Source organism: Odontesthes bonariensis, chromosome 20, assembly GCF_027942865.1.
Source record: "Odontesthes bonariensis isolate fOdoBon6 chromosome 20, fOdoBon6.hap1, whole genome shotgun sequence".
NCBI classification, from domain to species: domain Eukaryota; kingdom Metazoa; phylum Chordata; class Actinopteri; order Atheriniformes; family Atherinopsidae; genus Odontesthes; species Odontesthes bonariensis.
Genome location: NC_134525.1, coordinates 1,884,183 through 1,897,407, shown reverse-complemented (window position 1 = coordinate 1,897,407; position 13,225 = coordinate 1,884,183). Strand labels below are relative to the sequence as shown.

Here is a 13,225-nt window from a genome sequence, read left to right as displayed (position 1 = left end):
CCCTGATCTTGCTAGAGAAATCCCAGATCCAGGGGAAAGGGGGAAAAATATGGAAGGACTACTGAAGAGTAATCCTAATTCAATGTTTATAAGTGATGTACAAGAAAGTGAAATATTGGATATAGTTAACAACTGCAAGAGGAAGTTATCTACTGACTTCAATGATATTGATATGACATTGGTGAAAAATGTTATTTCAGCCATATCTAAACCACTAACCTACATCTGTAACTTATCATTTCAGACAGGTGTTTTTCCAGATGAAATGAAAATCGCTAAAGTTATACCTTTGTTTAAGACTGGGAGCAAACATTACTTCACAAATTACAGGCCTGTTTCTTTATTGCCACAATTCTCAAAAATACTAGAAAAGGTTTTTAATAAAAGACTGGATGCATTCCTCGACAAATATCAGTTACTTTCTGAAAGTCAATATGGGTTTCGATCAAACAGATCAACAACAATGGCACTGACAGAAACAATTGAAGAAATCACTAAATCTATCGACAATAAGCAATTTGCAATAAGAATATTTATTGATTTTAAAAAAGCATTTGATACAATAAATCACCAATTACTAACCTGTAAATTGGAAAAGTATGGTATCAGGGGAGTGGTTCTAGATTGGGTTAAAAGCTACTTAGATAGGAGGCGTCAATTTGTCAAACTGGGGGACTGTTGTTCATCGTACTTAGATATTGTGTGTGGGGTTCCACAAGGTTCGGTGTTGGGGCCGAGTTTTGTACATCAATGATATATGCAAAGTGTCTAAGTTATTGAAATTGGTTCTTTTTGCTGATGATACAAACATTTTTAGTTCAGGAGATAATTTAAAGAAGTTACAGGATGATGTTATGACTGAATTGAGTAAATTGAAAGTTTGGTTTGATTATAATAAATTATCCTTAAACTTAGCAAAGACAAAATTCATGTTGTTTGGAAACTGTAAACGGGACACAGAGGCATGTATTTCAATTGAAGGGGTGAACATTGAGAGAGTTTTTTAAATAAAATTTCTTGGAGTCATAATTGATGATAAAATAAGTTGGAAACCACATATCAAATACCTACAAAGCAAGATATCAAGGAGTATTTCAGTAATGAATAAAGCCAAAATGTTTTTAGATTTTGATTCACTCTATATTCTGTACTGTTCTTTAGTTCTGCCTTATTTAATGTACTGTGTGGAAGTATGGGGCAATAATTACAAAAGTTCATTGAATTCTATAGTTGTTCTTCAAAAAAGAGCAATTCGTGTTATTCATAAGGTAAGATATGTGGAACATACTCATTCACTTTTTTTGCAGTCAAAGATCTTAAAATTTGTTGATATGGTAAAATATCAAACAATGCAATTTATGTATAAGGCAAAAAATAATAAGCTACCTGGTAACATTCAACAATTGTTTAGTCAGGAAGATGTACATTATAATTTAAGAAGGACATTCCATTTCAAAAGAACCAGGAATAGAACGACAATGAGAGGTTTCAGTTTATCAATATGTGGAGTAAGGATGTGGAATGCTCTGAAGGTGGAGTTAAAAAAATGTCAAAGTATGTATCAATTCAAGAAAATGTATAAACAGACCGTTTTTCAGAGATACATGAGTGAAAACATGCTGTGATTTTTTTTCTCTTGTTTTTTTTTCTTTATCTCTCTTTCTTTTTGTATTATTTGGATATGTATGTATAACATGTATGGTATAGTTTTGATTTTACATGGAGGTGCGTACAAGTAATATGTACAATATTTTGAATGTGTAGGGGTGGGATTCAATAAGCTATGCTTCTTCCCACTCCTTTTCAGGTGTGTTAAGGGGGATTTTGCTTATATGATTTTGTTTTGTTGACTTGGAGGCTGTTGATCTCCCTTGAACATCTGAAATAAAAATCAAATCAAATCAAAGTCTCAGACTTGTTGGTTTCAAACTTTGAAGACCGAGAAAAATTGAGTGGAACCTGGAAAAGGCTTGAACTCAGTCCCTATGAAGTTTAGGATTCAACCCTTCAGTGTGTAGTTGATCCATGCAGTTGTCTTATCCACCAGTGACCTCACATTTCCCCTGATGATCGAGGGAAATCATGTTTCAGAAGTCTCTGTTTTCACAGAGAAAATCTGAAGAAGATGCAAAGAATTCTGGAATAATGGTGCTGACCTGGTTCGGTTCCACCTGAACCCAAAACATTTCATCTGGAGCCAAAAGCTTCCATCCAATATGTATCATCAGTCTACATTTATAAATAACTAAAGCTGACACATAAGTTTATCATTTTATTTTTTTAACTAGAATTAAATTACGGTGGAATTCTGCAGTTAAAGAAAGAGGAAAACCTCCATTTCACCAGGAGTTACAGCAGATTAAATCTATAAGTTAGTGTAAATATAAATATATATGGCGAAAAACACTAACTTCATGGTCACACTGGAGGAAACTCAGGTATTCTGCAGAAGCACAGGAGTTCATCCCCTTCAGATCATGAATATCTGACGGTGATTCCTGCTTTTGATTAGTTTCAGGTGTAGTCTGAGTAAGAAGATTAATAATGCAAAACAAGAAACTGCAGCACTGATCAGACACGGCTCGATTTCAACAGGAAACACTCCCTGAGAACCAGATCTAACGTGTGACTTCCACTGTGAGTCAGCTCAGTTACAAACTGGGTTTAACTTCTGAGGCTCGTCTCTGACTGAGGGACTGTCTCTGTCACGCTAACAGCCCCCCCGGCTGGCTCGCCATGTTTTGCCACATAAACACAACATGACGGGGTTCATTCGGGGGAGGTGACTTCACTGATGACCATCTGCATACAGGAAGACAGTCCTGCGTAACATTCAATCGCTACAGCGACTGTCTTGCATTTCTGGTGGCTACTTCCTGTTCAGCCAGGACCGTAGCGCCAGTCGCTAACACACAAACGTCACTGCTGATCACATCTTTAGGCCAAAGTGGGATTTGTCAGTGAGATTCTCCCACTGTGAGCGACAGAAAGCGCTTTCTAAGAAACTCTTAAGGACATAATAGCTGTGGGGACGTAGTTACCACAAGAACACAATACAACTCCAAGTCTGTGCTGAACATTTTCCACTGAAATGCTCAGGGTACGCCAAACACAGTCAGCTTAAAACTAAAGGGAACAGAAACAGCCTGAAGCAGGTTTAAATGATCAGCGTTTGAGTTTGTACATACAATCCAATAAAGTATAAGGGTGTCGTGTGCACACTCTGCCACCAGGTGTTCTGGGTAAGTTGTGTAGCCGTCGGGGCAGAAGAAGAAGAAGAAGAAGAAGAGTTGTGGACTAAAACAACGTGAGCAGCGCGACACAGCATCTGAGATTACAGCAGAATGTCTGTTTGGTAAATCTGCTCAGTACCTGATTGTGTGAGTAACTGAGCAGTTCTAGAAGCAACAAACAGATCAGTTCAGTTTTCTCATGTTAAACGGTTCAATTCAAAGTAGCGTTAGCCTGCTTAGCTGCCTTTTCCCTCAGTGCAGCCGTGACGTTTGGACTAAAATCCGTTCACACATCTGATTCCAACACAACAGACATTTGAAAGAGTTTCACAGCTTGAAGTTGAGCCTCGTGCCCTTTTAGTGTTGGAACAGCCTTAACATTCAGCTTCAGTCATGAGCATCATACAGCTGTCTGGGAAGTAAAGGGAACAACTCCAAACCTTTTTCAGACTGCGTTAAAGATTTCTGGGTCTTTGGGGAAGATGATAAGGGTCAACTTTCCCTCATAACCAAACACACATTTTCTTCAAAAATATCTGTGTAGCAAGAACATGAAAAGCATGAGAAAAGTTAACATCTGACCTTTAATGAAATGCAGAACAATGAAATACAAACGAGTGTAAACCTCGACTTCACATCAAACTGAAATGATATATTGCTTCTTCAGATGTTTACATAAATACCCACAGCTGGTGCAAAGCTACTTTGTGGATCTTAACTTTAAACCAAACAAATATTTTCAGTATAACAGAATAAACATGTTTCTACTTTCAAATAGACTAAATTTTGTTCTGTCCATCAACTCACAATTGATGCCATGTTTGTCTTGAACGTCGGGAGATCCGTCCCCAGTTAAAGCAATCCCAACATATTATAAAGCACTTTCAATGGTTCTTCAAACATGTGCTCCCCACAGAACATTCAGAACTAAAGTACTGACAAGAGAAGGTGGTAATCCACAAACAAGATTTTTAATCTGAACAAAGGCAAGGCTTCTGATTGGAAGTTCCATTTTGCTGCTCCCAGGTGAATGTTTGCTTATTTGCCATAAAAAATTATGTTGATTTAAACCAATCATTTCTCTGCAGTGTGACTACGTTGGTGTTTCTTTAGAGCAGATATTTGAGTGAAAGCTGCCCCACACTGACCACAGCTGTATGGCTTCTCTCCTGTGTGAATACGTTGGTGTTTCTTTAGACTACTTAATTCAGTGAAAGCTGCCCCACATTGATCACAGCTGTATGGCTTGTCTCCTGAGTGAATACGTTGGTGTCTCTTTAGATTAGATAATTCATTGAAAGCTGCCCCACACTGACCACAGATCCAAGGTTTTTCTCCTGAGTGAATACGTTGGTGTGCATTTAGACTAGATAATGTAGTGAAAGCTGCCCCACACTGACCACAGCTGTATGGCTTCTCTCCTGAGTGAATATGTTGGTGTGTCTTTAGACTATCTAATCTAGTGAAAGCTGCCCCACACTGACCACAGATGAAAGGTTTCTCTCCTGTGTGGATACGTTGATGTTTCTTTAGACTAGAAAATTGAGTGAAAGCTGTCCCACACTGAGTACAGCTGAAAGGTTTCTCTCCTGTGTGAATACGTTGGTGCGTCTTTAGAGTAGATGATTGAGTGAAAGCTGCCCCACACTGACCACAGATGAAAGGTTTCTCTCCTGTGTGAATACGTTGGTGTGTCTTTAGATGATATAATTGACTGAAAGCTGCCCCACACTGACCACAGCTGTATGGCTTCTCTCCAGTATGAAGCCTCTGATGATTCCTCAGATTTGATCGTTTGATAACTTTCCCACAGTCCTTACAGCAGTGCCATCTGGATCCCTCTTGGGCTCTATGTTTCTGCAATGACAGAGAGGAAGAAGACTTAGATCCTTTTGAAGTTCACACAAAAGATTTCTCTAAGCTAACCTACGCTAACCAACATATTCTAACTGGAGCTGGACAGACCGAGCCACACAGGTCTCATTATCAAATGTGAACGCTGAGGGTGCGTTTATAAGTGCCCTCAGCTATCAGCACTGTGCTCTGATGTGTTCTGCACACGTTCAGCTTTTTAAGCAGTAAACTCTTGCTTTTTGCTTTTTTACTTATTCTTTTTGTCATGATGAAACTCTGAAAAGGAACTTGAGCTACAATATTTCTAAATGATGGAAGGAACCAGAGTCTTGTCCAAGTTGTTCACTTAAACACCATGTAGCTACCGCCCAATATCACTAATAAATGTAGACCTCAAAATAATCTGCAAAGCTCTCGCCAAAAGAATAGAAAAAATAACTCCCCTTATAATACATTCTGACCAGACAGGTTTTATAAAAGGGAAGGCACTCATCCACTAACACACGCAGACTAATTAATCTCATAGATTATTCTACCATCAACAACTTGGAAACCACAATTGTCTCTCGAGATGCTGAAAAAGCATTTGAAAAAGTTAACTGGAAATTTTTATTTGCAGCATTAAACAAATTCGGGTTTGGGTCGTACTTCATTAACTGGATAAGGATACTATATAGCTCCCCAAATGCATGTGTCAGGACAAATGATCAAATTTCTCCAAACTTTAGTCTCCAGAGAGGTACCAAACAGGGTTGCCCACTTTCACCCTCACTTTTTGCCATCTTCATCGAACCTTTAGCAGCTGCTATCAGACAAGATGGAAACATTAAAGGCATCCATCCCAAAAATATTGAACATAAAATAAGTCTTTATGCTGATGATGTATTACTTTTCCTTCAGAACTCAGAGACATCTCTCACTCACACGATCACACTCATAAATAAATTCTCAGCACTTTCTGACTACTCTATCAACTGGTCTAAGACCACAGTCCTGCCCATCAACTGTAGTTTCAAGAATATACCTGCTATCACTTTACAGTCAGGAAATATTAGATACTTAGGCATAAACATTTCCTCCAGGCTGTCAGAGCTAACAAAGCTAAAATATGTTCAACTCTTAAAGACAGTAGAGGATGATCTCACTCGTTGGAAGTCATTACCCATATCACTTATGGGGAGAGTCGCTACCATTAAAATGATGGTATTACCAAAAGTTAACTATTTGTTTTCAATGATCCCCATAAAACCATCCGCTACTTGGTTTAAGTCACTAGATTCATGCATCTCCAAATTTCTGTGGAAAAACAAACCACCACGTATTAGTTTAAAAACTCTACAGAAGACCAAGGACAGTTGTGGATTAGATTTACCTCATTTTCAGCACCATTTCTTAGCCAATAGGTTACAATATATATCAAAATGGTTTAAATCTAGCCCACTAGATGAACCATGGATAAATTTATAACAAGCTTTATGTGATAATATGGAAATCTCAGACCTGCCACTTATTAGTCCAAATGTAAGACATCACAAATGCTTCAAAAGCATTAACATCAGCACCTCTCTGACAGCCTGGTGGGAATTTCTTAAAATTACAAAGTCCTCACTTCTCCCGTGTAAACTTACACCCATCTGGAACAATCCTGACATCCAGCAAAACAAAAAAATGCTAAACTTTACTCTATGGAACAACAAAGGAATAAAACATCTGGAACATGTTGTCCAAAATGGAAATTTTATTTCATTCGATGCGCTCATATCAAAACATGGGTTAGGAAGCCAGTGTTTCCCACACATAGACTAATTTGTGGCGGTGCGCCACAGATTAAACATCGGCCGCCACATATTGCGTTTCGTTATTATTATTATTTTTAACGCTATTTAAAAAATACTCGTATTCGTATTTCCTTCCCCTGCTCTCCCTCTGTCTCTGTCAGTCACGCGTCTCTCTCACATAGCCTACTCACACACGCACACACAGCCCCTCCGTGCTTCCCTGGAAGCTTGCTAGCTTCAGCGTCGCTTAGATTAGCTCTATAGCTCTGGCTCAACCGAAAGAAGACTGCTGGCGAATTTCACGAAAGGTTGGTATCACGTGCACCTTTATAAAATCACACATTAAAAAGTCCTATAAAAATATTTTATATTTTGAATACAATGTTGTCCCGTCCCGTCCCATAGCAAACAAGCGATTACGCCTTCTATATAAAGTTAACTAGTCGCAAGTTTGCCGTAAAAAAAAAATGTAGTTGGGTTGTCGAGGTCTAAACACTATCAGCTGTGAATCAAATAAAGTAGTTTTTTAAAACTCTTACACTGAATGTTTGCTGCTTCAATCCAGATGAGTATTGAAAAATATTTTCCGCGATTGAAAGAGAGACGTGCGTTTCGAAGATGAGGACCAGCCTGAACCGGAGGTATCAGTCTGAAACAGAGCTGAACAGTCCCACCAGTGTAATTAGCTATGTTATTCATTTGTTTACAATGAAGATGTGAAAATCTGCAGATAAGCCGCACCTGTGTTACCCACCGTGACACAGGTGTCACACATCCTTACGTCCCCCATAATTTTCCTTGATGGAGAAATTATCCAGGTTCTTAACTCCCAATGTGACATATATGTCACATTACAGATCTCTGACAGTGGGGGGTGGTATTCTGGAAAAAAATTCTGAAATGGGTTCTATGTGGTCTATTTAGTCTGTTATAACCCCCTTAATTTTCATTTAAGTAGAAATGGGTCTGGGTTCTTATGGGTTAATATAATAAAGTTCTGTGTGACCAATTATTAACGAAGGAATTATTTTGAAGAATTTTTATTATTTGGTGGCTGGGGGGCTGCTGGCCCCCGGATGTGCCCGCTACGCCACACCCCAGCGGAGGTGGGGGATGGATGCATGTGCTGTGCGAGTGTTTGTGGATGTGTTTTTTTTTTATGTATGTATGTATGTATGTATGTATTTATTTATTTTTTTCTCTTATATGATTTATGGGGTGACTGGGTCTGGGTCTTGCTGTCCTCTGGCCTGCTTGTGCTGTTCCTGATGGGGGGGGGGCATTGCTTCTCCCCGCGGCCTCACTCACCTGTGGGCACGTCTTGACTCCCGGGGCGCTTGCCCAGGGGCACTGGGGCAGGCGCTGGCCCACTGCGGTTGGCTGTCTGGGGCGCCTGGCCTTCTCGGGTGTTGGGCGGGGCCCCTGCCGGCCTGCTTCTGATTGCTGGGGGGGGGGGGGGATTGTGGCCCTATACACTGATATTTAAGCATGGTTATTATGTGGGACCATCTATGTGTATTGCATGTTCACACACACTAGCCCAGTAGCATGCTCACTAAGCAGTTGTTGTGCTGTCCTGTGGTTTAAGGTCACCTGTGTATCATATGAGATTGCTGCTGCTTGTGTTTTTTTTGTTTGTTTGTTTGTGTGTTTGTTCTCTGCTTGTCTGCTTACAGGTGCTCCTGGTGCCTCTAAGGCTGGATTCCCCACAAAAGCCGTGAATCGTCTTCAGTTTTGTTTTTACAGGTGTAGCAGCTGGTTGTCTGATTTTTCATTGTTTGTCTCTTCATGTTTCTGTTCCTTTTTTCTCTTCTTCGCTCTCCCTCTCTCTCTGTCCCCCGGTCAGGTTAAAAAAAAAAAAAAAGAAAAGTTTGGGCTGAAAAAGGTTGATGACCACTGGTTTAAAGGAATAAAAGTAACAGTGGTGGTAATACATGACATTCTTTACGCTAACCCTCTGTTCCAGTTTACAACTCAGAGGTCTGCAGCCATTCAGCTCAACAGCCATCAGGGAAACACAGTCCGTTTTAACTCAACCTTTGTTTCTCTTTGTTAAAACAACTCTACAAACCTGTCATCTAACCATTAAAGACCCAGAATATTACCACCACCAGGTTCAATTCATGTAACCCAGAGACTTTAAACACAAATAATGAAGATTAGCTCCTGAACCTCTCAAATCTGCAGACTGAGAGCCAGAAAACGTCCCACCACAACAATCTGCCCGCTGATTTTCTTCCAGCAGATCATTCAGCCTGCAGCACATGTGGAGTCTGAGCACATCTGGATCTGCAGCTCATGTATTTAGAAAGGCTAGAGAAGCAGGGTGAGGTGGGGGAGTATTTATCTATGTCAGAGAGAAGTTTCAACAGGAACTAATAAGGTGGCCTAAAGACGTTAACGCTGAGTGTATTGGTCTAAATGCATCACTCTGCTCTGCAATGTCTTTTACTGCGATTTGTGTGGATCCACCTCAGCAAAGGATGTGTTTTATGATCATCTTCAGACAATCTTAAATCACTGCAACTCGAAGAAGGAAATCATCCTACTCGCCTATTTTAATATCAACTGGGACATCATGTCAGGAAAAAAATTAAGAGGAAGCATTTAATGGCATCCACCAGAGGTCACCAGTTCTACTTCATACCCAAAAGCCAGCAACAATTCCTGAATGAGGAAATCCAAAATCTAGAAGGTCTAATATTCTGGAAAATAACAACATTAAGGCTTGCTCAGATAACTTTATTAAAAAAAGTCAATGATATTATAACGATTCACAAAAAAAAGGTAAATCCAAGCAACATAGAAATAATCTGTCCTGGTTGAACAATGAAATTATAAAATGAATGAAAAATAGAGATAAAGTCTTAAGGATGACCCGTAAGGTGAAAGCAGATTCTATATTGAGGCCATAAATGAGGCAAATGGTAATTAAAAGCTAATATGGAACCATCTAAATGAGTTATCTCCCCATCTTAGTGATCTACAGCTCCAGGTAAATGATGAGCTAACTGACAATCTGGAGATTACTGTGAGTTATCAATAGATTTTTCATTGGCTCAGTTGAGGAACTTGGAATAAAGCTACTTTGATAGCTATCAGCTGTTTTTGGATGTCTGTCTCATCTTTAAGGTTTCCAAAGGAATAGCCCCTCCACTATTACAGGATTTCATAAAGACAGAATCCTCTAGAGTAAACCCCAGAGCACTAGAGGAGACTGATGTGCAATGATGCAGGACTAAGTTTGGCCAAATGGTGGAGTCCATCAGAGGAACAGTGCTGGAACACACTGCCAACTCGTGTTAGAAACTGGGACAATTCCACCACCTTTAAAAAGAGCCTTAAACAGTGGTTGAAAACAGCCAGAGCTGCTCTCATGGGTCACCTCTCCGTCTTTTCCCTTTTGTGTACGGACTCTTAACTTTGACGTGAATCTTTCTAAATATTTTCTGTTTGTTTGTTCTTTAGTTTTTTGTCATGGTGTATTGTCTGTATGTTTTTATGATACCTGCCTGAGGACAACGGACGAAATTTAGCAACTGTACTAACTTCGGCATATTTACATGGATGCTTTGCTGATATGATGATTAATGTGCAGAGTCCTAACCAAATAAATAAGAAATAAAATAAAAACCTCCTCCACACTGACCTGTGGCCCGGTGGACCCAGAGGATGAGCCGGCTCTGTTCCTGGTGGAGGGGTTCTGCTCCTGGTTCTGTTCCTGGTTCAGCTCCTGGTTCAGCTCCTGGTTCAGCTCCTGGTTCAGCTCCTGGTTCAGCTCCTGGTTCAGCTCCTGGTTCTGCTCCTGGTTCTGCTCCTGGTTCTGCTCCTGGTTCTGCTCCTGGTTCTGCTCAAAGTTCTGCTCAAGGTTCTGCTCCTGCTTCAGCTCCTGGTTCTGCTCAAGGTTCTGCTCAAGGTTCTGCTCAAGGTTCTGCTCCTGGTACTGCTCCTGGTACTGCTCCTGCTCCTGCTTCAGCTCCTGGTTCTGCTCAAGGTTCTGCTCAAGGTTCTGCTCAAGGTTCTGCTCAAGGTTCTGCTCCTGGTTCAGTTCCTGCTTCAGCTCCTGCTTCTGCTCAAGGTTCTGCTCAAGGTTCTGCTCAAGGTTCTGCTCCTGCTTCAGCTCCTGCTTCTGCTCAAGGTTCTGCTCAAGGTTCAGCTCCTGCTTCAGCTCCTGGTTCTGCTCCTGCTTCTGCTCAAGGTTCTGCTCAAGGTTCAGCTCCTGCTTCTGCTCCTGGTTCTGCTCAAGGTTCTGCTCCTGCTTCAGCTCCTGCTTCTGCTCAAGGTTCTGCTCAAGGTTCAGCTCCTGCTTCAGCTCCTGGTTCTGCTCCTGGTTCTGCTCAAGGTTCTGCTCCTGCTTCAGCTCCTGGTTCTGCTCAAGGTTCTGCTCCTGCTTCAGCTCCTGCTTCAGCTCCTGCTCAAGGTTCTGCTCAAAGTTCTGCTCCTGCTTCAGCTCCTGCTTCAGCTCCTGCTTCAGCTCCTGCTTCAGCTCCTGCTCAAGGTTCTGCTCAAAGTTCTGCTCCTGGTTCAGTTCCTGGTACTGCTCCTGCTTCAGCTCCTGTTTCAGCTCCTGGTTCTGCTCCATTCTGGTCCGACTGATGGACTCTGCAACTGTCAGCACATACAATAAGATCCAGCTTTGGCGTGCAGCGTGTTAAACCACACCCACTTTTCTTCTTCTCTTGATAACCTTTCTGCACAGTTTTTAACCATCCAGTCACATTCCATTAAACTCATTACTGTGCTTTTTATTTAAATCCCTGTGAACTTTAAAATGCTTCTTTAAAGACCCACTAAGGTCTCAGTTCAAAATATTTGCTCCTGTGATACGTTCCTGGATCACCCACAAGTCTTTATAATAATGCTATGACTCCTCTTCACACAACTTAAACTCTTCATGTAATTAAAGTATTTATATTGAGCATAATTAAGTCCCATTTTAAGATCTAATCATGAAATATGGCATATTGTGTACGTTAAACACATCAAATCACATGTTTTGGCTGCACACTTCTATCAAAAAGCCAAATGATACTCAGATAAGTCTGGAAAGTGTGGAGGAATAAATCTTTCTTTCTTAAGTCAAATAAATGAACTAAGTTGGTAGTGGATTTATTAAAATACATGCTCATTCAGAACACAGAGAGATCTCTGCCGTTACGGCGCGTCACACAAGCTTTTATACAGTGGTACAAACAAGTTACACAGAAAGGAGTTATTTCCTGTCTGGCGCGCGAGGCGCGATCTCGTGAGGTGCATGACGTGGCTTAACCTAAATCAACAGGATGTTCACACAGTTGGGCTGGCGCATCCCACGCTTACAGATAAAGAATAGATGGTAGCAAGTTGCAGGGCAGATTATACCATTAATATCATGCTGTTGCTAAGCAGAGGCAAAGTTCAAAAGTTCAGTGTCTGGTACAACACACATCACTCGAATATATGATTGCCTGTAACATGAGTACATCAATTCTTTCACAAAAGAACCATTCTACATTTGACATTGATCATCAAACTTTTTAAATCACAAAAGATTTCAGCAAAACTACAGAAAGAAGTTAAGAAAACTGCAGCTTTAGTGGAAAATGTGACAGGATGGTCAAAAAGTGCCCCAAAAGGTTAGAAAAGAGGAAGAAAAGGGCCCAGAAGTATGTTTCACACACAGCTAAAAGGATAAAGCTCCGGCTTATTGAAATCTATAGCTGAGGTTGTGTTTCTGGGATGGTTTAACGCTTTAATGCATGTGTCTATGCATGAAATATCTTTTAACTTATCTAGACTGTTGCCTGTTTTTAAATTCATTTAAATTATTTTATTTGTTTCTTTTTATATTCTTTTATGTATTTTTAATGCTTCTTGCACTCCCTGCTGCAATGCTTTTATTTTATGTAAAGCACTTTGAACTGTTTGTACATGAAATGTGCTATATAAATAAATTTGATTTGATTTTGATTTAACGGTTAGCATTAGCATGCCGGGCTAACTGTGAATAGCAGCCAGGTTATCTGAACTTTTTACTCTCTGCTGCATGTTCTGACTGCCCGTGTCCAGCAGCAGGAATTAAACCAATGACACAGAGGACTTTGAAGACATTTCTGCTAACGTCTGACCGCTAAATTCATTCTTTTCTGGACTCACCTGCATGCAGCTTCCTGTTGCTATGCTACCAGATGTTCCGAGATGAGCCGAGGCTTCGCAGTGTGTGTCGGGTAATGGGCCGTTTCTCAATGTGCGTATTTGTCTGTGGTGATGTTTCCAACAGGGTCTTGACTCTGAAGCGCGTGTCCAGTAACTTCGAAAGTATTTTGTGAAGCTCGTACTGAGGCGCGTGTCGGTGACTATATGGTGACGTCAGAGGCGTTT

At 40.6% G+C, this 13,225-nt stretch overlaps 1 protein-coding gene across 1 annotated transcript; it reads right to left on the bottom strand.

Annotated features, from left to right (window-relative positions):
• Positions 1-3,895: 3,895 nt before the first annotated feature.
• On the bottom strand, positions 3,896-6,253 carry LOC142370447 (uncharacterized). Its single transcript, XM_075453028.1, has 2 exons — positions 6,233-6,253; positions 3,896-5,090 (listed from the first exon to the last, which is right to left on the bottom strand). The coding sequence occupies exons 1-2, from the start codon at positions 6,251-6,253 to the stop codon at positions 4,308-4,310; spliced, it is 804 nt and encodes a 267-aa protein (XP_075309143.1). The 3' UTR covers positions 3,896-4,307.
• Positions 6,254-13,225: the final 6,972 nt, after the last annotated feature.

Excerpts from the sequence above, each read along its gene's own strand:
- LOC142370447 (XM_075453028.1), bottom strand. The coding sequence starts at position 6,253 with ATGGGTAATGACTTCCAACGA. Across the intron at positions 5,091-6,232 it reads TGGGTAATGACTTCCAACGA|AAACATAGAGCCCAAGAGGG; the intron begins GTGAGATCATCC and ends CTGTCATTGCAG.